The following is a 26,804-nucleotide window of genomic DNA, read 5'->3' on the forward strand; positions in this document are numbered from 1 at the left end:
CATCTTCACTGCAGCGTTAACACTCGCGTATTGCGCCGAGATTGCCGCAAAATTAAGTTATTAGCCTCCCGATGCAAACCGGCGTCGCCCTACTTTACACCCTTAGACATAAATAGTTAGCTTCGATGCAATAACCAGAAAATAGGTCAACGGAGGTGTGCCCCGGCCGCCCCGACAGAGACAACCGCACTGCCTCCAGCACATCACAATCTAATAAGAACCTAAGCAAACTTAATTACACCATAAAGTACGACGCTTGACATTGCAAATCGTGGAATAATTTACACCCCCAAGTTGTCTGGCTTCCTACATCATAAAACATTACTATAAACACATCACGTCTTACTTTCTAACACCCGGGGATGAAGGAGAGGGCTGACAACGCAGAAGCCCCGACTCCCAACTTGTCAACCGCCAGGATCAAGTCATTGATCTAATTGGTCATGTGATGCTGAACCCCTTATCCACACTTTTGGCACTAAATTATCACGTCTCACAACTAAACACCAAAATTGTAACTTTGTTGATTTAATAAAATAGAGTTTTTCATAAAAATACACAGAAAATATCGCTTCACACACCCAACAAACGCCTGTCTGCCATATTTATTTACCTATTCAGTGTAGCTATTTTCCTTAAAATAAATTCTACCATTCCGAAACTCAGTAAATTCAAATTCAAATAAAAATTAGAAGAATAATAAAATAATTCTTATTATTCTTTCGAGTAATTTTCCAGAAAATCTCAAAAATAGTGGAAAATTAGAAAATTGAATAAATGGAAAAATATGAAACGAATGTTATGTTCTTCGTTTAGAATTAAAAAAAAAGCAAATCAGTGAAAAACGAGATTTAAAATTATTGGACAACAGCGAATAAAGATAATCTTGTAGTATAATTGTAAGTCAATGTCTTGTAGGTAAAAAAATCTTTACGGCTCTAACGTTTTCGTTCAGTATCTTCAACTTTTGCTTAGAACTTTTGACAGATGTCAACTGTCAAATGCGGAAAAATACAGGAAAATATTCGGAAAAATTATTTTTAGATGGACATTTCTACATGACCCAACATTAAATAAAGTCAACCATAGTCAATCACCTAAAACTGAACTCGACAACTTTAAAAAATCTCTTTCTTCACCAAAAACTGAACTCGACAAGTTTAAAAAAAATCTCTTTCTTTTTAAACTTTTATTCACAACTTTATAATAAAAAATGTTTAGTCTATGCTGCGCTGTCCAAGTTGGTTGGAGTTCGTGTTGTTATTATGAAAATTGTTTTGATTACGTATTAAATATAATATTTTAGTTCATCGCTTGCTATATTATAGTTAAATAAGGGTAAAAATTATCTACAATTATGGAAACTACCCCGCTATTGTCTAGGCCTAAAAAACGGTCTTTTTGGTCAAGGTATGGATCGCTGTCGTGATGAGTATTGTTTCTTTGTTGTTATCATTGTGTGAACTAATTCTAAACTAAAATGTTCAAGGTTTCGGAAGAAAGATTTAAGTTCTAGAGTTATAAACGTTGGACAAGTGCCTGACGAAGAATATCCACCCAATTATGTTTGCAATCAAGTAAGTTTGTAATGCCCTCTCTGATCCCATTAAAAGCGTAGATAAAACAGAAGAATAAAAAGCGTATTGTGCTAACAACTTAGCAACCGAATTGAATTTTCATATGAATAATAGTTAACATCTTTTTATATAAAATAGTTAACATCTGTTTATATAAAATAGTTAACATCTTTTTATATAAAATAGTTTTGTTTTTAACTTTGTCAGCCAAATTAGATTCTCTAATTTGCAATTGTAATTAGTGTGATTAGCGATTTTCATACTAATTCACGGAAATTAACAGTATTGTAGCAAATATCACTCAGATGACGTTCTTAGTCAAAACCATCATGAACTTCTTCTTCTTTTAAATGAAGATTTCATTCATATCATATCAATATTGGTAACTAAATGCACTGTATTTACCTCTTATTATTAAACACCAGTGGTGGTAGTTTAGTAGGGAACAGCTGTTTCTCAATTGAAAGGTTGATGATGATGTGCCTATATCTTTAATATCATCAATGTTTTGTAGAAAAAATAATTAAAACCTAAAACATGCTCCCCTGAAAACACTGATGATAACTGTATGTAAAGTTACATACAAATTATGTAAATGTTTCTCACTAATGGTGAAGTAAAACATTGTGATGAAATCTGAACTTGACATTTACTACCTCTTCAAAAGGTGTAAAATCAATTATGCCAACTAAGCTTCGGAACGAACTAGTGGACCTTACGGATTTTTCTGTGCGCTTGTTGCAGATATTTGTTTTTGATTTATGACGACTTTTTTGCCGTAGCGCCATCTGTGAGAAATCTATTTCTTCGCTCTGCCAGGCATCGACCATGGTGATATTCAATAATTTTTGTGAAATTACTCTACTACTTTGTTATAATGTTGGTACTTGGTACTTGGTGCAACGGGCTGATATCCGCAACTCGACGACAAAGCGCCTATTTTGCGTGTGGTGGGTGCAGGGTCCTACTCGTGCCACCCAAGCTCCTCCAGGAATCTCAGCAGCCTCCTTGGTTTGCTGAAGACTTCGGGGAGCGACCTTGGCACTCCAAGGTATTTTGCCCTGTAGTTGGCCACGCCGGAGCACTGAAGAAGGATGTGCGCAGCCGTTTCCTCCCCCTCCATGCACGCTCTGCATAGAGGGCTGTCTGTGATACCTACATTGAAAAGGTGTTTATTGTATGGACCATGACCCGTTAGCGCGGCAGTTAGAGTGCGAAGCTCTTGCCTTTTAAGTTTAATTAGTATTCGAGATAGACTGGCGTTGAGCGTTGGGAGTGCTTCCCTCGCCTGTCTACAAACCGTAAGGGTGGTCCATGTATTATTATGTAAAGATTTTGTACCTTTGTGTATAGTTGTTCTGGACCATTGGCAGGGGAGGGACACTATCGGTTCTGGTCCTACAGCGTCCGTCTCCGACCCTTTCCTGGCTAGTTCATCTGCTGCGTCATTGCCACGTGAGCCGCTGTGTCCTTTAATCCACTGAAGAGTTACGTGGTTTTGTATACATACCTCCATGAGTGCTTGATGGCATTCGTAAATGAGCCCTGAGTTTATGTCATAGCTATTCAGTGCTTGAAGTACTGACATACTGTCAGAGAGTATTCGAATGGAGTAGTTCTTTACTCTTCTCGCTATGATTGCTTCTGCCGCCAACTTGATGCCCATGCATTCAGCCTGGAATACTGTGTTGTGGTCACCAAGCGGTGCTGATATCCTGATATTGAGGTCTTCTGAGAATACCCCAGTACCTGTTCCTGAGTTTGTTTTAGATCCATCTGTGAAGACTCGGACCTCTCTGGGGTTTAGTCCTTCGTTGGGATCTTCAAATAATTGTATCTTGTATTTCTTGTCAAAGATGTATTGTTTTGGGATCCTATCCACAACCGCCTCCAGTAGCGGTTCCTCATTGACAATCTTGTAAAGGATTTCTGTATGTGGGGTCCTCATGTGCTTCCAGAGGCCGGCTCTGTTTAGACGCACTGCTGTTGACGCCGCTTCCTGTCTGATGAACAGTGGGAGGGGTCGAAGGTCCAGCAGCGCTTCGAGGGCCGCAGTTGGGGTCGTCCTCATGCAGCCGGTCGTCGCCATGCAAGCGAGTCTTTGGAATTTGTCCAGCTTGTCGGTTGCGGTCGTCAGCTTGGTTCGTGGCCACCATGCTATCGCGCCGTAACTGATCATGGGTCTTATCACCGCAGTGTAGAGCCATAGTGTTATCTTGGGTGATAGTCCCCATTGTTTACCCACCATTCTATGGCACTGCCAGAAGGTGATAGTAGCTTTTTTAATTTTGTTGTCCAGATGTTTGTTCCAGTTCAACTTGTTGTCCAGTATTACTCCCAAGTACTTGACTTCGGTTGATATCTGTAGTTCTGTGCAGAAGAGTTTGGGTAATCGGTAGTTACCTAGTAGTCGTTTGTTGGTAAACATTACTAGTTCCGTCTTTGTTGGATTTACCGATAGTTCATATGCTCTGCACCATCTTTCCACAATTCGGAGAGCCGCTTGTGTAATGTCGCAGAGTGTATTGGCATAGTTTCCTGTTACCAGTATAGCTATGTCATCAGCATATCCTATTGTATAGAAATGTTCTTTGTTGAGTTTAATGATAAGGTCATTTACGACCATGTTCCACAGCAGAGGCGACAATACCCCTCCTTGAGGGCACCCCTTCGCTACTATGGCCCATGGGGTCTCATTTGCTGTTGTTTTTATTGTTCTTTGTTTCAGCATGTTGCTAATCCAGCTAATTAGCACTTCGTCTACTTTGTGTCTTTTCATTGCTGATTGTATGCTGGAGAAGTTGGTTTTATCGAAGGCTCCTTCAATATCTATAAAGGTGCCTAGGCAGATTGCTTTGTCTTTAATGGCCACTTCTATCTTGCCCACAACGGCATGTAGGGCCGATTCAGTGGATTTGCCTTGGCTGTATGCATGTTGGTTACCGTGTAATGGAATGTTCTTAAGCGCTCCATCCCTCAGTTCTCTGTCACATATCCTTTCTAAAGTCTTCAAGAAGAACGATGTGAGGCTGATTGGTCTGAAGGACTTCGCGTCAGTGTAGTCGGGTTTTCCTGGTTTCGGTATAAATATGACTTTTACCTCTCGCCAGCTGTGGGGCACATAGCTGAATGCTAGACAGGCCCGAAAGATGCTGACCAGGTGCTGGACCAGTGTGTCCCCGCCCCATTGTAGGAGTGCAGGGAATACTCCATCTTGGCCCGGAGCTTTGTATGGTTCAAATGTGTTTACTGCCCATTTTGTCTTTTCGTATGTCACTACTTGTTCTGCGTATCGCCAGTTATGGATCGATGTGGTGTAGTTCATTTCTACACACCTGTCGTCTTGGACGAACCTACATCCTGGGAAATGTACTTCCAGTAGGGTTCTTTCCGTTTCCGCAGGGGAAGTTGTGTATGTGTTATCTATTTTGCGTATTGAACCTAGCTCAGTTGAATTTGAGTTGCCTAGGATTTTCCTTATTCTGTTTGCTTGTGCGCAAGACGTGATGTTCCCGCAGTAGCCTCGCCATGACGCGGTGCTCCTGAACCGTATGCGTTTTTTTAGTTTGGATTTGGCCGTCTTGTAGTTTTCCCAGTCCTCATCCGCGCATGTGTTCATTGCTCTATTGAAGTGTCTCCTTACCCTTCTTCGTAGCCTCTCAAGCTCAGGTCCCCACCAGTGTCGACCTTGTCGCGGGGCTGCGTCACTCAGTGGGCATGCGGAGTTATAGCTGTTCAATATGTTTGATGTTAGTTCTTTAACCTGTGTTTCTATCTGTGCTGTGCCCAGTAGTCTTCCCGGTGCTCCCGGTTCTCCCAGGTTGTGGTGTAGTTTGTCCGCGTATAGTTTACGGTCGGTTTTTCTGGGATTCCGTTTCGGATGTTGTTCTTTAATAGTTGTTTCTAAGCTGAATCTTATCCATCTGTGGTCCGAGAAAGATGCTTCTTCGGACACGTGCCAGTTGTGGATAAGGTCCACTGCTCCTTCTGACGCTAGGGTTAGGTCTATAATAGTTCTACATCTTTTATTTATAAAAGTTGGTACTATACCTTTATTAAGGATTTGAAGGTTAGTTGTGAATAAGTATTCTGTTAGGTTCTTACCTCTATCATTTGCGAGTTCCATGCCCCACAACGGATGGTGGGCATTGGAGTCAGTAGCCACGATGATATTCTGGCCGTTCTGCTCGCAGTAGTTGATTAGCTGAACCATTTCCTGTGGTGGTGGCACATCAGTCTCCGCCATATAGACAGAGGCGAGCACCACTTCAGGCAGACCCGTGGCCGCGTCTGCTAAAAGCTTTACGGCACACAGGTCTCTGGAACAGAATTCAGTTAGTGGCTGTACATGTAAGTTATTGGAGTAATATATGCAAGTTCTAGGTTTATCTGAGATGGTAGTCGATAGTAGCTTACCTCTCAGATGTGAGAGTCCATTTATTTGGCCACGGGCACTAATCCACGGTTCCTGGATTAGTGCCATGGCTGTGTTGTTGGCCTCCAACCATTTCCGGAGCTGAACCGTTGCGGCCTGGCTGTGGTGGAGGTTGCTCTGGACGATGTGAAGTTTACTGAGCGAGGGGGAAACCGCCATCAGATGATAGCAGCTCCTCGTCCACGTCCTCGCTCAGTCGGATGTCTCCCATCCCCAACACGCACTCGTCGTCACTGCTGGTCGCCACCGGTTTGACAGCGGCGTCCGCAGAGACGGGGGTCGAGGAGGGCCCTTCACCTTCTCCGGGAATATTGGAGGAGGTGGAGGGCTCCGGGGAGACGTCCATCCGCGTCGTTGTTGTGCCCGTCTTCTCGGGTGGCACATCTGTGTACAGGCCCCTCTTTGATCTAAACCTGAGGTAGACCGTGCCCAACTGGAAGGTTAGGCGCCGGCCATGCCCCAGGATAGCGGGGACGAGCTCTTCTGGGAGGCTCACCACTACAAAGGAGTTGCCACTATGCTGCTGCAGCCTGTGAACAACCCAGCGGTGTGCCTCCGCCCACGGGTTTTGCCACTTGAGGGTGCGGCCGATTCGACGCGCATCCTCCCAGTGACCAGGGATGAGTAGTCCACAGACCACCCTCCGGGGAGCCTCCACCCCATTTTTCAATGAGAGGGGCTCCGGGGCCCCGGATGGCAGCCTGATGGTGCTAATAGCATCCTCTAGCCACTGGAAGGTGGCTGTGTCCTGACACCACAGTTTCAGGGACCCGTCACTGTAGACAGGTTTACCACGAAACTGTGGGCCGACGTCCTCCTCGCTGCACTCCTCCGCTCCTTGCGTGAGGCGCTGACATAGGGCCACCTGAACCATGTCGGCATCGGGGCTCCGTATGTAGCCAGTTTTGGCTGAAGTAATTACAGCCATGAGTTCGGGCCTGGTGGCCTCGGCGTAGGTGCGTTGCTGAGCGGGCCTCTCAACCTTTTGCCGCTTGTGCTCGCCTCTAGGAGATATGGTCTCGTCAAGGCGGGCACGTTTGGCAATGGTCGAGGACCTCTGCCTGCTCTCTCCCGGTTTGCTGTTAGAAGGGGGGGGGGCCCTTCCAGTGGGGTGCGCGACCGACCCATTTGACCGTGCAGTCCCTGGGCCACTCGCGCCACCCACTGGGGGCCTCGCCTCTCCCTCCTTCGGCAGGGGGTTGTGTGAAGTGCGTCGCTCGCGTTCTCTACGACGGGCCTTCTTGTTTTTTCGGGCAGGGCGTCCCTTGCTCCCACTGGGGGCCGGAGGTGGGCGCTCGCCGTGGCCACTAGTCCCTTCCTTGCGGATGGGTGCCGTGGCCTTGGATTTGGGCTTGCGACTCACCAAGGTCCACCCTGCTTCAAGGGCCGCGTTTGATGGGTTTTGAGCGGGGGCCGCAGAACCTGGGGTTTGGGCCACAACCGCTGGTGTGGTGCTAGCACCAGCATCGGTGCTCGGCTGACCTTGGGGTTTCCCCTTTGGCCTACCGCTCACCGTAGGGCGCTGTGTGTTTGTAGTTGCTTGTGGGGCACTTTTGGGTTTCCCCTCCAGTACCGCCGGTTTTGGGTTTTGGGTGTTGGTATTTAAAAGATGATCGTTCAAATCCATGTTATGTGTTCCTAGAATTCATTCTCCTGACTTCCCACCCACCACGGAGCCCGCACCTTTGGGGATGTCCCATTCGGGACACCAGGATTGTCAGGAGAGTATAGGTGCAAGAGTTGGGAGCTCACTGCGCGACATCGGGGGCTCGAAATGTGCGGCTGGCTGACCTGATCAAAGTCAGCCAGGTGTTCCGCACATACTCACCCCGTCAGCATGGCCGAGTCCGTCCCCCCCACACCTCGCCTGTGGCCCTCTGACGGGACACAATGCCATTTCCCTGTGTTGGCTAATCACAGGGCTACCGTTTAGCAGGAAATCAGGGCCAAAGGGGGCGTATTGCTTGCCGGAGTCCCCACCCCGCTCGGGCTCAACCCCCCAGGATTCCTTCATCCCTGCGTACGGCGCTCAACTGCGTAGGCATTAACGCAGGAGGGTGTAACTTTAGACTGCCCACCACGTGCCATGGTCCACCCCCAGAAACGCATGGCCGGGCCGTGTTGATCGCTTCGCGCCCTCACTGACAATTCTCAGACTGAAGCTGAGGATTGTCAGTGTTGGCCCCAGGGTGTACCGGCTACGTCCTTGGGCGTTCTGTGATAACATGTTACCACAGACTGCTCAAAGACTTCGCACACGTGGAGGTGGAACAACTAACACACCCCCTTTATAATGTTTAAATCATAGATTGAACACTAAGAAAAAATTCCTCTGATCTGGCTGGTTTCGAACCAATGTCTTCCAGCAAACCGTGTCAGACATTATGCTAACTAAGCAACGATACGAACTGGCGCACCTTACTGCTTTTTCTGTTGTAAAGCCCTCAACTTGTATTGAGCTAGCATGGTCAAGGTCTAAGCCCTCTCCTTAGAGGAAAGAGGAAAGTCTTGCCGTACAGTGTGATGTATAATGAGTTGAGACAATGATGATTTACCTCTTACTCCATTCACAAAATGTGTCAAAAAACCAAGTTCCAAGAAATATTGGTTGGTTAAGATTTTATGGAATGACCATGTGTGTAGCAATGACTCAAACTGATAAACTTATTTACAGAAATACAACATCATCACATTCCTACCACTCGTTTTGTACGAACAGTTCCGGTTTTTCCTCAACATGTACTTTCTTGTGATGGCAGTCAGCCAATTCATTCCCAGCATACGAATTGGATACCTATATACTTATTGGGGACCACTGAGCTTTGTACTGGCTGTGACGTTATTCAGAGAAGCTGTCGATGATTTTAGGAGATTCAGGTAGGAATGTAAAGCACGGCATTATTTTCCGTAAGAAGATGTTTGTATGGGCTTTGTGCGGGACGGTAGTAGGTAGACAGTAGCCTACATGTCCTATGGAAGATCTCAAGACAACACATTGAAAGTAGTATGTAATTCATGTTCGTAAATGGTTTGAAATAAAGAAGAGTTATCACACATAATGACATATAGTGAAAGTGACATTAAAACGAAAGGCAGTTCCAAATTTGCTGGTGATGCAACCTCTATGCTAATTACTTTCTACTACCACAGAACGTTAATAAAAAATAACCGACTAGACAATTACGCACATATTTTGTTTCAATTATGTATAATGTTCTCATCTACTGTTTTATTTAAAAGCTGCTATACTAAAATAAATAAGAAACAGATTAAAAATAATAAGAAGAATTGTGTGTAGTCTTCATTAGTATCACTTTGTTACCACATTTAGATACAATAGTAATTCATAAATAACTATGATACTGATAAATCTTTGTTCTTCACACTAACTCCATAATGTTATTATTAACCATTGTTAACAACAGTACAATAATTACTTTTACATTAGCCAAACTACAATTTAAATTTAATAACATTAAAATGTCATGAGACACAAATTACGAATTCTGTATTACTCATAACAGCCAACTTTTACTAATAGGTGGGCCTGTTAAAAGGTTGTTATAACGGTTATAGTATGTAGTAAAAATTTAATTCCATACTATTTGGGATTTTTCCATATTACACCCTCAATGTAATGTTTCTCCTTTTATCGTAAGTTTGCTCATAAGAAATTGCGTCATTTATTCGTTGACCCAGCCCGAATGGGTTGTGTGTAGTTTAAAAAAGACTAGGGCCGATGAGGCCTACTTGTCTCCTTGCATTTGCCAGCTCATCTGCTACCTCGTTGCCTTTGATGTCGATGTCACTTGGAACACAGTGTGAAACCACGGCTTTCTCTCTTTTCCTAGTATTAAGAACAGGAAAACGGTAGTAGACCCTCAGGTTCTCCGTCCAACATCCGTCTGAAATGATTACTGTCAAATAAGTAATACTCAACCAAAATATGAGACTCGTGATGCGAATGAAGCTTCATACTTGACATTGTCTTTTGATTTTGTTGAATGTTACTTATTTGACAGCAATTGTTTCGTACGAAATGTCGATCGAGATTAAGACTAGATCCACAATCCTTGTTATTTGGGGCCAGTGCGTGAAGAGCTGCAAATAGCTACTATGTCTGAATGAATAGTATTTTTGCTATACAGGGTGGAATCGTTAAGTGTGCCCAGGAGATTTCTTCATAAATATAAGAGATATCAAAAAGCTTTAAACTGATATCGAAAATAAATCGACATCAATAACTTTAAAAAAATACTAGAAATATCCAAAATTTTAACATTAAACGCTCCCATACATTTAATATGACATTCGTAGAGAGGATGATGAAAAAGATTTGATTTTTGACTCACTACCTTTCCGATTTTTTCATCCCAAATGAAATGTTGAATCCTATGAAAAAAATTTGATCAATTTTATTCAAAGGAAATGAAACTATTTTTCCGGTTTTAAATCGCGTATATTTGTTTTTTCAAACAAACCATTTTTATTCTATCTATCTATGCCATTATATTTTTATTCAAGTAAATGATTGTTTTATTACTTTATTTATGTCAGTTTTGTCATCTGTTGACTTATTGTTACCTTTTACAATAGGACAACTAAAACCTCTTTACGAATGTCATATTAAATGTATGGGAGCGTTTAATGTCAAAATTTCGGATATATCTAATTTTATTTTTAAAAAGTTATTGATGTCGATTTCGTCATTAAGTAATGTACTTTCGATGTCAGTTTAAAGCTTTTTGATACCTCTTATATTTATATAATAATCGCCAGGGCACACTTAGCGATTACACCACGTATATTAGTATTGTAAGCTGTTACACTTTTCACAGGAGAGACAGAGAAGTAAACCGCCAACGTTACGAACGTATAGTCCTCGACCAAACAGAAGATGGTTACCGCCCATTCCAGACCGAACTCGTGTCAGCGTCAGCACTACGAGTTGGAGACATCGTAATGTTGCATAAAGGCCAAAGAGTACCAGCAGATATGATTTTGTTACGGACCAATGAGACCATGGGAACGGTGTTTATACGAACTGATCAGTTGGACGGTGAAATTGATTGGAAGCTACGGTGAGGTTGTTTCTAAAAAGATTTGTTATCAGTTCTTATATTTTGTTGACTTCAATTTTTTTATCCACGTCCAATAAATTTTGACATCAATATCAAACAGCAGTTACACACGGAGATTTTTAACAGTGCGTCTGCAGCGATTCAGTCACTAGTACTTGGGAGTCTATGCAACCTCAAATGGCTTTGGTTGATTCCGCATAACAGTGAAAGTGTTGAATCGATCACTTTGGAAAAAATACGGTGTGAAAACACGATTCCTAAAAATTTTCGATACGATAGCGACTTTCTTTCTATTTCGATAAAGTTCGACTTTCAAACTTACCTCGAAATTTTACAAGAAAACCGCTGTATTCAATAGGTACTTTACATATACCTATGATTTATTTTTATATCAACTGAATTAAATAGAACACGTACAGTATACGATATATGTTTTTCAAATGATTTTTATTTCGGTTGTAAAAATATAAATTCTGAAATAAAGCCAGTGCCCCTGCCGTCTGACCCAAACAAAATTAACCGTAGTAGGTAGTATCGACTTTTAAACAGCGATACAATCGCGACACACGTTTTTAATGATTCTACGTAGGCGACTACATACGCGTATCACAATCGCACGATAGCTTCTAATAGGCTCAACAAACACTGGCGCAGAGTCGAAGCGTCGCGACGCGTTGTTATTCGGTTATAGCATATTCATCTCTATTTTCCCATTATTAAGGTACAAATAAGTATTAGGTATGCAAATACGGAATCGCGCGTTGAAGCTTGACGGCACACGCCTTCGTCTTCGCCTTTTTGTAGTTTCTTAATTATTTTTTTCTACACAGAAAATGATTGGGCCTATACTTTAAATAAACCACACACATTACATTTTCCTACATTAAGAGATAAAAAATAAAATGTATATTTCTCCATACAAAAAATATTTTTTTTTCTCTGAAACTATCAACATTTCAAGAAATCATACAAAAAAAAAGTTGTTAGCAATAATAATAATAATAATAAATAATAAATAACGCACACACTCAACATAGCCCCGCACTAGGGAAACCCTGTGCCGCGGGTGCCATGGATACACACATAGATAACCACAAATTACACCCAAACTCACGAGAGAAATAATTGTAGGCCATACAACTATTTCTCCCGGCCCGGGAATTGAACCTGGGACCTCTGTGTGGCAGTGGGCATGGTAACCGTTCGACCACGGAGGCAGTTATACTAGGCAGGTTGTATTAGGCAGTTATAGTTATAGAGACAGTTATATTGTTATTATCTATCACATAAAAAAAATTAGCTTGATACTCTATAATTTATTCCCATGTCCAAGAATTATCAATTATTATTTAATCATGGGAACAATTTTAGGAATACAGAGCGGATTTTTTTTTTTCATATGATAAATAATAACATTCCTGATAACTTTTATTCTTATGTAATTTCTTGAAAAGTTGATTATTTCAGAGAAAAGAAATTTTTTGTTTTTTTGTTTGGAGAAATAAACATTTATATATTTTAAATGTAATATGTGTGGCTTATTTGCAATATAGGTCCAATCATTCTCTATCAAGAAAAAAGAATCCAACTGCAGGTACTTGCGGCTTTACGAGTAAAAAGGTGTCAAAATTTTAGATTTGTTAATTATTTCTTAACACAATACACTAGTTTTTACTTAACTTTCATGTTATTGTTATAACACTCTAAATTACACTAAAATTAATTTTTCTTTAGTCGAAGCTCATGTATTTTGTTAAAAAAGTACATAAAAGAGTTAGCAATTTTGCCGCATCTTTACTTACAAAGCCGCAAGTACATGCAGTCAAATTCTTTTTTTCTACATAGAAATTTTAGAAACACGCACATTACATTTTCGTGTATTTTGAGATAAAAAATAAAATGTGTATTTCTCCATACAAATTTTTTTTTTTCTCCGAAACTATCAACTTTTCAAGAAATTATGCAAGAATAAAAGTTGTTAGAAAAATTATCTATCATATAAAAAAATTTGCTCGATACTCCACAAGTTATTCCTATGTCCAAAAACGGTCAAAAAAACAATTTGGGTCCACTGTGCGACGCACTATGGGAACCCTCTTAAGAGAGCCATCTCATAAATGCTTTTTACAAAAGCATGCGGGGATGCATGTATTATACCTTAAATCGTAGCTGAATAGTTACTCTATTATTATAAATAAGATTCAAATCTCTAACCATTCGTATGGCGCAGTTGAAATCATTTGAAGATAAGGAATAAAACAAATACAAAAACAACTTTGTAACTTTTATTTCTTCGATATGATTTTCTAGTATGAAAACAATAGAAATCATAGAAGTTTTACCCCATTTTAGAAAGCTTGGAATGTGTACCTTACTTTGAGATATAAAAAATGTGTAATTTAGCACAACATTATTTAAAGAAAAATATATAAACATCATATGTAATATTTTCTTTTTCTAATCTTTGACTTTGAGATATGACAGTTGCCGAAGCTTGCCGAAGTTCTATTTTTTGTGTTATTTTGTAAGAAATATGATATACTTAGATGGCAAACAAAAATTTCTTGCGGTTTCAGTGCGGAACATGTTTTAATTTTGTAAAATATGCAGTAAACTTTTTATTAATTTTAATTTCGTACATTAAGAGTTTCTATTTTTCGGAATTTTCTGCCCGTACCGTCAAAAAACGCATATGACACTATTGTTAGATTATATTTTATATTTTGCGGTATTTTTATCACATATTTCTCACAGAATTTGATTCCAATTGACAAACAGTACCATTAAAAACCGCATAACCGCATTATGATAAATTAGTTTTTATCAAGTAATTTTGCACTCGTCTTCTGTCATTATTTAGTATAAAACAGTGACTTTTTCATTAAACATTACAGTTCTTCATTAGTTTTTGTTATTAGCAAAAGTTTGTTACGCAGTAACTTTCCGCAATGAGTGAATTCTCGTGCACCAGACGCGACTTAAGTCTCGTGTTGATTGAAAATGATTCGAATTATGTTGTTTCTATTACACATTATATACGAAGCAATTTCACAGAATCTTCAGATGAAAACATAGCAAAAATTATAGCAAATATTCAAAAATCCTTCATAAACCAGTTTCGTCAACGCTTTTCTAAAGCGGGTTGAAAGAAAGATCTGTTTTTAAGTAAAAACAGCAATTGGTTGGATGGCATATTCACGGTGAAACTAGAAGAACCTACATGCCAACCTGAACCTTCTACATCAGAAGAAAAAAGAGGAAGACCTTCTAAAACGTACGAAGATAGTTCAGTGAGCACAAAAAAACGTAAAAACAAGGAATTGCTTGATTCATGTGGACTTGATTTCATATTGAACTCGTACATACAGGGCTTAAGGTCTCGTGGCGAAGTAGAAGAAGCCTTAATTGTTGAAGTTTTACGAACATTGCCGTCAGAAAAAAAAGTGAAATACGCAATAGTCTTCTTAATGAACCAGCACATATAACAGCGTATTCAAAAGACGAAGCACTCAGCATTTTTATAGAATTAAATCTGAACAAGGCACAGTATGACAATATGAGAAATTGTTTAATTACAAAAAATTTTCTGTTAATTATTTATTAATTGTTTCCTTCTTACAAGTCGATTCCTGAAGCTAAGCGAATGTGCTATCCACCAGAATCTAGCGTTGAAATTACTAACATAAAAGCACAAATAAAACTACAAGATCTTTTAGATCACACTTCAGCCAGACTTCTAAAAATTAATGATGTTTATAAAGTGGGTTCAACCCACTTAATGCTATATTCCAAATGGGGCTGTGATGGATCAAGTGGACAAAGCGAATACAAACTACCCCTGTCTGAAGAGAGTGATCTAATTTCAGACTCTACTTTATTTATATCATCTTTAGTGCCATTGCGACTTATTGATACCAATACTAATGAAGTATTGTGGAATAATCCTGTTCCTTCGTCAGTGAGATTTTGCCGATCAATTTTGATAGAATTTTCAAAAGAAACAGCTGAGAAAACGACACTGGTAGTCAGCGAAATTAATGCTCAAATTTTAGCCCTGAATCCTTCCCTAATTAATCACAATGGAGAAGGTATTGAAATAAAACACACGTTGTTTTTAACTATGATTGATGGGAAACAGGCCCAAGTTTTGTCAGAAACTTCCTCAAGTGCTGTGTGCACTATTTGCAGTGCAAGACCTACAGAAATGAATAATTTAGAAAGAGTGCGAAACAAACCTGTGGATGAAGCTTCTTATCAATATGGGCTTTCAACTTTGCATTGTTGGATTAGATTTATGGAACTTATTTTACATTTATCTTACAATCTAGGTTTTGAAAAATGGTCTGCCACAACAACAGAGAATAAAGATTTAAAAAAGCAAAAGAAAGCTTACGTACAAAGAAGGTTCAGAGAAGAACTTGGATTGAATATAGATAAACCTAAACAAGTAAGTGGCAACACTAATGACGGTAATACAGCCAGAAGATTTTTCCAAAACTACCATTGTTCATCAGAAATCACTGGAATAAATGAGGAATTAATAAAACGGTTTTATATTATACTTCAGGTCATGTCAAGTGGTAGAGGTATTGATGCCACGAAATTTGGACAGTATGCATTCGATACAGCACAGCTGTATGTTAATAAATATAAATGGTGTTACATGCCGTCATCAGTGCACAAAGTGTTGATTCATGGTGAGAGTGTCATACGTCATTTTTCTGTCTTGCCTCTTAGACAACTCCCTGAAGATGCTCAAGAGTCACAAAGACTACAAGCAGTTCAGACTTCATCATGTAAGAAAATGTTCGAGGGCAGCCACCAACGAAGACGTTATACACACACTTTTGTATACCTCTGATCCATACATTACAAGCTTGAGAAAACCTTACAACAATAAATATTTGGAACTTCTTGATGAAGCAAAAGAGCTCCTGAGTGACTATTAAGCTATGTTTTTATGTATTCTTGATATTTAAAGTAGGTACTTCATCTTATTAATCTATAAATTTATAAGAACATGCATGGTTAAATCTAAGAAATTAATACTTTTTTATTCCTTAATTTTTTATAACTATAATAAATAAAATTTGACTTATAAAGTGTATATTATTTAAGAGAATATCTATTTAGGTATACCCAGAAAAAAAATCAGGTAGATATCATCAAAAACACGGAAGTTATAGATTTATGATATGAAAAGGAGTCAAGGTTCCCATAGTGCGACGCTTCGACTCTGCGCCAATGTGAGTTGAGCCATAGTCGCTATGTGTAACCGCTCTATAAGTGATACGAACGTTCATATTAATATCAATATAATCTATACATTCATATTGCTTTAAATATCTGCATTTTGGAGAAAAATTAACTTTGTGTGTGTTGGTTCTTTCTTATTAAAGGCAGTATCTCTATAAAACAACATCGAATTGGGACGAAACAATCATAACTTTGTTTATTACCATTCGGATAACGGGGAATTACCGACAGATTCAATCGACTTTTATTATTATAGTATTAGGTATGTAGCGATATGAGAGTATACAGCGATGGAATTGTCTATGTCACAGTTTACATAATTTTTTGATAAATAGAAACGCTTCAAACTGATAATAACATGTTAGGCTAGGATTGCCATATAAATGAATTATTCAAAACAGTTATATAATGTATATTTTTATAATAGTCTATCACGTGTTTTTGCCTGAGTTAAGTAAGTGATGCGGCAAACGGTACACGCATTTCCTTTAAAAAACACACGCATAAATCATGATAATAATGTCGCACACACTCATAGCCACGCTCTAAAATAGATAAACGCATGCATGGGCAATGTTCGACTGTGTAGAAGGGCCTTAATGAATGATTCTTGTATTTCCAGAATACCCCTACCATCCACGCAAAAACTACCCACCGACGCGCACCTCCTGGACATAAACGCTCAGATATTCGTAGAAAAACCGGTGAAGGACATTCATTCGTTCGTAGGAACATGTACAAGATTTGACGAAGAAGAGAGTGACTCTCTAGAAATTGAAAACACTTTGTGGAGCGGCTGCGTAGTCGCTTCGGGGCAAGCCACTGGGCTTATCATTTATACTGGTAAATAAGCTTTTCATTAACAATTCATTCTGTTTTTTTAATATGAAATATATAGCTTGGCATGTAGATTTACAATGTCAGTCAATCCTGAACGATGATGGTGATGGTTTGTATAGAGTTACACTACTTGTCTTATTATATATACTATGGTTCTACCGACTAAGGCTGCGTTCCCACTTTGACGTGGCGACAGATAGTCGTGCAGTTTAAAGTGTCGTGGCTTGTATATTTAAATCTGGTTGTTCACATATAGCACAACACAAGCACACTCTTGCGTGACACGGAGCAGTGTTATAATCGCCTTAAGCGCAGGCCACATCGTGAGCGAAGCTGTGCTGAGTTAGATTTTGCTCACGTAGCCGCGGCATATTTCCGTACATCTGTTCGCCCTGCGAACTAAACTAACCTAGAGCTAGAGCTAAGGTTGCATAGTTGGTTGCATGCAGCTACTTGAGCTTTATCTAACTTAGCTTAGCTTCGGTCGCGGTGTTGCCTGCACTGTGGTGATGCGAGCTCTTTCATCGTGATTCCATCTTTTTATTACCCTTTTCTCTGGTTCTTGCCATTACTTGGAATTTTGAATCGTTCTTAAATTCTTATTATTCTTCGTCACTTACTTTTCTTCTTGCCATCGCTACTCTCTACTAAATTTCCGAAGCGAGCAGACGTGCTATCTCTCATTATACTAATTACAAATACAATAATTTATTATATACGTTTAACGATATAATATGTGTATATACATACATCACACTTTTTTGTGGAAAAGTGCATAATGTCGAAGCTCTGATATGTCAAGAAATGACAAACCTCCACAATCACACCAACAAGACTCTCTAGGCTACACTACAATCTACAGGACATGCTTGAGCGGTGCCAGCAGAACGTGACAGCTCTTTAAACATGCATGTCGAACAATGTTCACGACTCTTGGGTAACGTGTAGATATATCCCCGATAGGCTCAATTTATATTGCGGCTGAACAGAATGGAAGTAAATTTTTGTAAGGATATTGTACATAGCGTAATGAACTTTATAGTCAATTGTGTGACGTACAAACTAGATCAGAGAAGCGAAATTGACGCTTTCGTTCCATTCCATTCCGCCGCAATGTAATTGAGCCGAAGTGGAACATATAAAGGTTGATGCTGCAGTACTATGGAAGTTGGGGACTTCACACGTTTTCCATGGGCTGTGACCTTAGACGTGCAGGATTCATCACGATGTTTATAGCTACTGGACATTCACAAATGTACAAACTTAAAATTATGATTATAGGTACATCCTGCCAAACGGATTTCAACAGTCGGCCTGTCAATTGAGATCCAGCTATTCCCCTAATAGGCTAACAGTGCTCGTGCTTTATTTCTTTACAATCATACGTTTTTTACAGGCACAGAAACTCGCAGCGTAATGAACAACGCGGCGCCTCGTTCCAAAGTTGGTCATCTAGATTTACAAGTGAACGATCTAACCAAAGTGCTTTTCCTGGCGACTCTTTTGACTTCTCTCCTTCTGATTGTATTGAAGGGATTTAATGGGCCGTGGTATGGATTCCTGTTTAGATTTGTTCTACTGTTCTCTTACATCGTCCCTATTAGGTAAGTTCGTTGAAAAGACTTGTACTGTATTAGTATGGAACTTGGTAGTTTAGTTGCAGAAAAATTTCACCAGACTCAACTGTTTTTTGCTTGATATAAGATTGAAATAAAGACCTTAGCAGAATAAATAAAAATATTGTGAGCTGCATTTTTAAATTGATTTAAAACTAATTTGTAGCATACTTTTTTATAATTTCAAATGACGGGACGAACACGTCGTGCGCCTGATGGTAAGCTACACGCCTGTCCATAACAGTTGCAGTGTCACTCAGGGTTTTAAATCTCAAAGATCTGAGGGGCACTCCCACTGCGCCCGTCACTCTGAGACATAAGATGACAAGTCCTTTGTGCCTGTCATCTCGCCAGCCAGCACCATTTATCCTTCTATACCGGAACGCAGTAATGCTCACTTTGCTGCTTGGCGGCAGAAATTTTTTGAAACCTTGTCTAATACACATTGTCTTTGTTTATGAAATAGTTTAGAAACTAAATTGCATAACGGAAATAAACGCGATTAAACAATTTAATAGGTGGTTATTGTCACACTTACTTATTATCCCAAGATTTAGACCAGGTTACCAGGGTCAACGGTCAGTGCAACCTGACCGAAACGTCGCCGTCGGGGTAATAGGTAGGTGTGAAAGTACCTATCAAATTGTTTTATCGCCTTTATTCCCGTTTTGAAATGTTAGTATAATTCCACGTGAAAGTTTAAAAGTGTATATAGTCTAAAGGCTAATTTTCACGCGTCGATGCATGCTTTCATTGACCTCGCCTTTTTTAGGGCATAAAGGGCGTAACGACCAATTTTATAAAAAAATCATTCTTTTTCGATCTGTCTATTCAGTTTTGTTATCCAATAAAATTTTCTTTTTTCACCTAAATATAGTTAAATATAGTCATAGTTATAAAAATAATTATAAAAAATTAACCTGAACATTAATAAGGGCGTTGGGCGCAGTGGCATTGCCCCTCAGATCTTTGTGATTTAGCGCTAGTTCGTCCCGTAATTTTTTTTTTTTTATAAATAGGTTAGTTATTTTTTCTCTTCTTGTAAACTTTGTAATTTGATATGTACGCTCTTTCTAAACAATAAAATATACTATAATCTACTATTTACATCTTCGGTGAATACCTACATACCTGCGCACATCTGCAAAGCTATGTAATTATGTGTGTGATGTTTCCAATCCGTTTTAGGCACGCGTGGGAACTGTAGCCAAAACCCTCTCATTATGAGAGGAGGCATATATCCAGCAGTGGAACTGTAATATAGGCTAACTATTTTACATCTTACAGCTTAAGAGTCAATCTAGAAATGGGCAAAGTGTTCTACTCGTGGACAATACAAAGAGACGAGAAGATAGAAGGAACCGTGATGCGATCGACCACAATCCCAGAAGAACTTGGTCGGATACAGTATCTTTTAGCTGACAAGACAGGAACTTTGACAAAGAATGAAATGGTCTTCCAAAAACTTCACTTGGGAAATGCTTTGTATGATAGTAACAATTTTTATGAGGTAAATATTTTTTATGGGTGTTCCCTAACAATTAAATTGTCTTCGGAACGAAAAAAGGGGTAACTTATGTTTTTACCAAATTGAGTTGTGTACATACTCGGGGTCCGGAAAAACAGGCCAATCTACCAAATTTATTGTAGAAATAGATCTCAATAATTGTTGGATACTTCTTCGTTATAAAGTTGTAGCTTCATCTATACCGTCGATGAATCCTCCAATGTCGAGTTACGCATGAGTTACGTTTTTTACTCAACATTTTACCGATGAATTTCGACAGAAATCACTGAGAGGAGAATACACAAAGAACATCTGACGGCAATAAATAATCTGACTTTTTATCTTAAAACTGATATTTAAAGTTTAGTCAGTTAAAACACTAATAACAAAGGATTTTTCTTAGTAATATACGGAACTATGTGCTTATTGTGCAATTTAATTACTATAAGTATTTCATAATTAACACAAAAGAAGGCTCTGACTATAATTGACAAAAGTCGCACACAATTATAGTAATTGTGTCCTTGAGTTTTATTATAAGGCAGTAATAATACATTTATTTTTATTTTTCTACTGAGTTAAGTGAGAAAAGATTTGTTTTAAAGACTAATTTTCTAATACAATGAAAGTTTCTGTATAAATTATGTCTTTTGTTATCGAGTTCTTAGGTTTTCACGATTGTTACATATAGGAAATGAAACTATTTATATATAACTATCCAGATTTAAATTGATTTAATATAAATTTCTGATAAAAATAGTTTAATTTCCTATGTCTTTTGTCGTTTAACAAAATATATTTTAACTATTCCTTTTATCAGAAAAACCTAGTAAATCGTTAAACTCATTTAACTCCGAACTTTGAATTTATTGCTTGTGCCTTTCTTCCAAGGGCAGTTTATACTGCCTTGGAAGAAAGCCTGCAAAAGTTAAAAGGCATATACTTACAATCAAGTTAGATTGCGGTTGAAACGCTCGCATATTAATAAAGAAGCATATTACCATTGACTTACAATTATATGGACGTCAGGTCCGCGCTAAAGTGTCCGAACTTATAGGGCGTTAAAATCGTATACAGAGCGTCATTCACGCTTTAGTCTTCGTTTGTTCGACTGACAGCGAAGCAAGCAAAATTAGACAGTACTGCGATGACATTACAATTTAAATTCAACGTCTTAGCTTTTTCATATTCCTTTACATGTCACTACGTTTAAATAGGTTGACTTGGGACATTTTTTCGTGGTTTTTGTATTAGACCCGTCGTCCATTTATTTGTAAGTCAATGCATATTACAGATTAACTTATCTTATTCCAGGTAGAGGCATTCCTGACCCAATACGTTACCAACGACGCGCCGTCTCTTCCTACGTCACCGATCGCCGAAGGAGGCGTCTTAACACCGACTCCACGTCAAGTGTGGAACGCAGTGTTGGCTCTGGCATTGTGTCATAATGTGACGCCAGTTTATGACATCGAACGTCGTGATGCTGATATAGACGAATCTCAGTCAGGTAAGACAACATTTTTAATGATTACTATTGGTACAAATTGGTATAAACAAACAAACACATTGAAATACTATGAAATCTTGATAACGATTGGTCATAGTTTCTAATTTAAAAAGAAACAACAGTCCAGCTGTTAATATAATTTAAACTTTACCTTGTTGGCATATCGTTGAAAGTTAAGTACCTATTGTTGCTAGGTACGAAGTTTTTATTTTATATTGAAATTTCAATCAATGTGCTGCCATCTAGCGGTCAATAGCTGAACGACGACGAATTCGAGATTTGACTTAGTTTTCCAAAAAAGAAGCAACCACATTGCTGCGGAATAAGGTTTACTTTCGTTTCTTGTAACAAAAAAGATATTACGATAAACAGAAAATTGATTAAATTTAAATATAATAAGACTTAACGATGATATGAAACACCACCATAGATAATATTACAAGTGCAGCTATCATTTTTGCACTCCACAGTACCAAAATAAGCATTTTTCTACGATTTTCGACGTCTAGTGCAAATAATTGACTCGACCATAACGTACAAAGCGAAAATTGCAGGCTAAGTTAAAGTTTGTGGAACTCCGCGTACTGTTGGCGCACGTGCCTTGCAAACTAAGCACTTCTACTGTATTTATTTATTATTTTAACAAACACAAAGAAAAATTCCTTCGACCAGGCTGAATTCGAACTAGCGTCTGTCGCTTCAGTGTGGCTACCGCTCTTACCAACTGAACTACGGATCGAATACGAATTTCTTTATGTGCGTATTGCGGACAAGCGTTGTGTCGTATGTAAATATTTCTAAATTACAGACATGGCGAGCTCAGTGGTGTCGGACAGCTGCGGCGGCGCAGTGCCTCAGCAGCAGCTCTGCGATTATCAAGCTTCAAGTCCTGATGAAGTCGCCTTGGTCAAGTGGACTGACATGGTCAGTATCATTCGTTAAAGCAACTTGTTCAATAGGTTCTTTTTCTTCCTTAGACCCGTGCCCAGCGGTAGGATCTGTACGTCGAGTATATAACCAGAAATAGAGACGCAATAAGGGCCATCTATCCCTGGCAACTAACTCATCAGGCAAATAGGCCTTATATCACTTTTAAATATCAACTCTCGTTTGCACTGAAATCACAAATTAGAAAGCTGAAATAGTACAGTGCCAACAACTGGCCTGTGTGTACATTCCAAAAATATTCTGTATTTATTGTAATAAAGATAATACCTCTAACTATGGGGGGCTGTTCCATACCCTGTCCCGGTGTGGGAAAAACAGCAAAACATCTAATTAAAAAACTAACGGACTCACATTTCGTTCGTAATTAAATATCAAATATGTAATTTTTCAATTTTCGTCCATTATAGCAAAGCTCACGTTAAACTGAGCGACGACGATGACACCCGTCAATGACATTTCGTCTCTATTTCTGGAACTCGATGGACCTGTAGGGGAAATTGAGCATTAGTCTATCTCCACATTGAATAAACACATGAGGCACGGGCGACCTCTATTAGATTCAGGCTGAGATTTATTATTGTTCTGTTTTATTATTAAAATTTTACTATAGTCGTAAATATGCCATTTAAATAATTACGTACCAAAGAGTAATTAGATATATTTTTGTTACAGATGGGCATATCCCTGTACCGAAGAGACCTGCACAATATATCGCTGAAATTACGCGCCGCCAACGAAATAGTACAATACAGTATTTTGCAGGTATTCCCATTTACCAGCGAAAGTAAAATGATGGGCATTATTGTACAGGTAATATTTGAAGTATAATACTACAAGGCGGTAAAAAAACCACGTTTGAAATTTTATAATTTTAATCCAAAATACGAGTACTACATTCAGTTCCTTTGCGTCCATCCATATTTTCGATATCAAGATTTCGATAACACAAGTGCCTTAGCTACTTACTTTGGGATCAGAGCAACGCATGAGCAAAACGTATGATTTATTTATTATTTATATTGAATGACCAGCCAGTATTTATAATTACAATGCCACTTACATTATTACAAATAAAAGTGGGTTTTGGACGCCAAAAGACTCATAGCACAAATCTAACTTCGTTTGAGATTTTGTCTTTCACTGATAACTCTTATGTTTCCTGTACCACGTACCTGGAGGTTGATTCAGACCTTACGATAACTCGGTTGTCGACCGATTCGATGTGATATCGTACAATTTCTTTTCATTTTTATTCACAACACCCGAACGTCCCATTGTTTGCAAAGGAAGAATATAATATGGAAATCTCTTATTATTTTAAATAAAGTCAGGATTTTGTTAGTTTATTAAGTTATTTTAATGCAACTCTAAGGCATTCCTATATTTTAGGCCTTTGATGTCTTAAAAATGTACATAAATGGACTTTAATTTTTCTTATAATCTAAACGCTGTTGGATAACGATATCGGATCCCAATTTGAATCGAACGTTTAACTCGAATGTTCTGAATCGCTCGGAAAGTGCCCTTCGATTAGAGAGAGATTCGAGAACGATATACCTAACCATTGTGTTAAAATATCGAAGAGTTTTGATTCGGGGTCCTGATGGAAGAAAATTATGAAAAAAACGATTTAATTATTTTTCAGGACGAAAATACCGGCAAAATAACATACTACGTAAAAGGTGCCGACGTAGCTCTGGAGAAATTGTTGAACTCGAACTGGCTTAACACAGAATGCAAGAAACTAGCCGCTGATGGATTGCGCACAATGGTGGTGGCTCGGCGGACTTTAACTAACGAGGAATACTCGGCTTTTGAGGTATGATTGTGAATATGTGACAGTTTTTTTTTATGAATTACAAGTTGATAAACAAACGATTCATCTAATAGTCCCAATATTTTCAAAACTGGACATGGATGGACATTCGCAATTACGAGAAATAGTGGAAAATGCTCAAAGGAGGAGTTACGAGCCTATTTATATAAAACTTATAACTCAATTATTAGATTTTAGAATTTTGGAGGATTTTAGAATTTTGAAGATTTTTTTGTTTTTAATTGAATAAGAAAAATGGAAGTAAAATAAGTCAAGTGACTTAATCGCAAAATCCGCAAGACCAGTGAATCGTTCAAAATAGCTGCGCTTGCATTGATTTTTGTTTTTCATGCAGTTATCTATCAATGGGAGATTCATGCAGTGCCGCTCAGAGCTTTAAATCGCAAAGATTTGAGGGACACTGTCTCTGCGCCCATCACCCTGAGACATAAGTTGACAAGTCCCATGTGCCTGTAACTTCACCAGCACCCTTGGCGGCAGAAATAGACAAGTTAGCAGTACTACCCTAGATGAACTCTTCAAGGAGCTCTACTGCCACGAAAATAAAATTAATGCTCAAACCTATACATGTCGTTCACGTTGACTACTGTTAATTTAAATGTTGAAACTTATGGATGAACGTTTTATTTGCATGCACAGAGTAAGTACAAAGAAGCACGGCTGAGTACAAACCGCAATGAGAGAACTGCCGCAGCGATGTCCAAGTTGCACAGCTGCTTGGAGCTGCTATGTTTAACCGGGGTCGAAGACAGGCTGGCCGATGATGTACCAAGGACTTTGGCTATGCTGAGAACTGCTGGCATTAAGGTAAATTTAGGTTAATTCCATTGCGCATGTAACACCCGTTTCCAGTGGCGGATTTGCCCTAAGCCTGGGCCTACTGGAGGCCCTGTTTCTACTAATTGTTTGTCAAAGTAAAAATTTTAAGTCACCATTTCTGCTTATAATCGGACAAATTTTTACCTGGAAAATGAAACTATTTTTCTGGATTTAAATCGCGTATACTTATTTTTTCAAACAAACCTTTGTTTGAAATTTAAATCCGGAAAAATAGTTTAATTTCCTATGTGTTTTTTACACTTTTTACAATTTTGTCTATCAACTAATGTCTATGAAACTCTTGATAGTGTTGTCATTTAAACATTGTTTCTGCAGATTATTTGTCAAGTTTAGACAGCATACTTCTATAAATACTCTTAGACTATGGAAACCAAAGGACGAAAAGGAAAACATAAACATTTTATTGTCTTTGTTTAACTACTGCGTGCCATCGTAAGCCAAAAGAGATAGCACTACATTGATTTATGTCAAACACAGGAATCGAAAATACGTAACTGTCCTCATTTTACCATTTTTGCAGTACCCTTTGATAACCGTTTCCGATTGTCAAGGGGAAGTACATCAAATGTCAAAACCAATGGTTGGCCAAATGTTTTATTGAATTATTCGCATGAATTGTAATGAAATGGACAAAAATATTGACAGGGAGAACAATTAAGTATTGATTAAAACGCGTCGCTGCAGCATTATGGGGTGCGGCAGTAGAAAATCGGAAATCAACCGAATGTTACATTACAACTTCGTGTGTTATTTTTCTGCCTATAATTCATAAGTCTTGCCGAATTTAGCTTTGGTTACTTTAGATTGCCTGTTTGGTAGTATATTTTGAAGATTGTTGATAACGATTATTTTGAGATAGTGTTGTTCTAGAAAGCAGACTTATTATCGATATTCTGTTATTAAAACTATTCAATACGAGGTTTTTATTATTTCATTATTATTATTTTTAAAGATAACCTACAAATGAAAAAAGAAAGAAAGAATGGTTGGAAATTGTAGGACTGCCGAACATAAACATTGGATCAAATACCTTCTTCGTTTATTCGCTCCATTTTGAAGTCAAATTTTAATAGAACTTAGAATGTAATTAGATTACATGATAATGCAATTCCATCGTTACACTTATTGGTAAATAACTTTATATTTAATTTTGATTAAAATGGCTCATTACTTGCCTAGTAATAATAGCCTAGTATTAATCATACTTTGATTACAGTAAACTACACAAATTTGCAAACATAAAAAACACTTTCAACGTTTAAGCCATACATTTGCATGTCGATATTGACTTATCTATGATTATGGTACAACTCTAAATCCGCCATTTGTGATGGACATTGTTGGTTTAGGTAGGGAC

At 38.6% G+C, this 26,804-nt stretch overlaps 2 protein-coding genes across 4 annotated transcripts in view; one reads left to right on the top strand and one right to left on the bottom strand.

The window, feature by feature from the left end:
• The window catches only part of LOC113233173 (FERM, ARHGEF and pleckstrin domain-containing protein 2-like), a 97,951-nt gene extending 97,376 nt beyond the window's left edge, over positions 1 to 575 (bottom strand). For all 3 annotated transcript variants that reach the window (XM_026468195.1, XM_026468194.1, XM_026468193.1), the window contains exon 1: positions 347 to 575. The gene's annotated coding sequence lies outside the window, so the exon portion shown is untranslated. The remainder of the gene's footprint in view (positions 1 to 346) is intronic.
• A 770-nt stretch (positions 576 to 1,345) lies between these two features.
• LOC113232811 (probable phospholipid-transporting ATPase IIB) overlaps positions 1,346 to 26,804 on the top strand; it is a 43,355-nt gene continuing 17,896 nt past the window's right edge. Inside the window, exons 1-12 of the mRNA XM_026467627.1 lie at positions 1,346 to 1,410; positions 1,490 to 1,577; positions 8,687 to 8,889; positions 10,851 to 11,093; positions 16,972 to 17,192; positions 18,586 to 18,793; positions 20,093 to 20,315; positions 21,627 to 21,822; positions 22,631 to 22,746; positions 23,443 to 23,580; positions 24,416 to 24,589; positions 25,247 to 25,414. Coding sequence (XP_026323412.1) covers positions 1,358 to 1,410; positions 1,490 to 1,577; positions 8,687 to 8,889; positions 10,851 to 11,093; positions 16,972 to 17,192; positions 18,586 to 18,793; positions 20,093 to 20,315; positions 21,627 to 21,822; positions 22,631 to 22,746; positions 23,443 to 23,580; positions 24,416 to 24,589; positions 25,247 to 25,414 — 2,031 coding nt within the window. The 5' untranslated portion in view covers positions 1,346 to 1,357. The remainder of the gene's footprint in view (positions 1,411 to 1,489; positions 1,578 to 8,686; positions 8,890 to 10,850; positions 11,094 to 16,971; positions 17,193 to 18,585; positions 18,794 to 20,092; positions 20,316 to 21,626; positions 21,823 to 22,630; positions 22,747 to 23,442; positions 23,581 to 24,415; positions 24,590 to 25,246; positions 25,415 to 26,804) is intronic.

This window comes from Hyposmocoma kahamanoa, unplaced genomic scaffold (assembly GCF_003589595.1).
Source record: "Hyposmocoma kahamanoa isolate Upper Pololo Valley unplaced genomic scaffold, ASM358959v1 78, whole genome shotgun sequence".
NCBI classification, from domain to species: Eukaryota; Metazoa; Arthropoda; class Insecta; order Lepidoptera; family Cosmopterigidae; genus Hyposmocoma; species Hyposmocoma kahamanoa.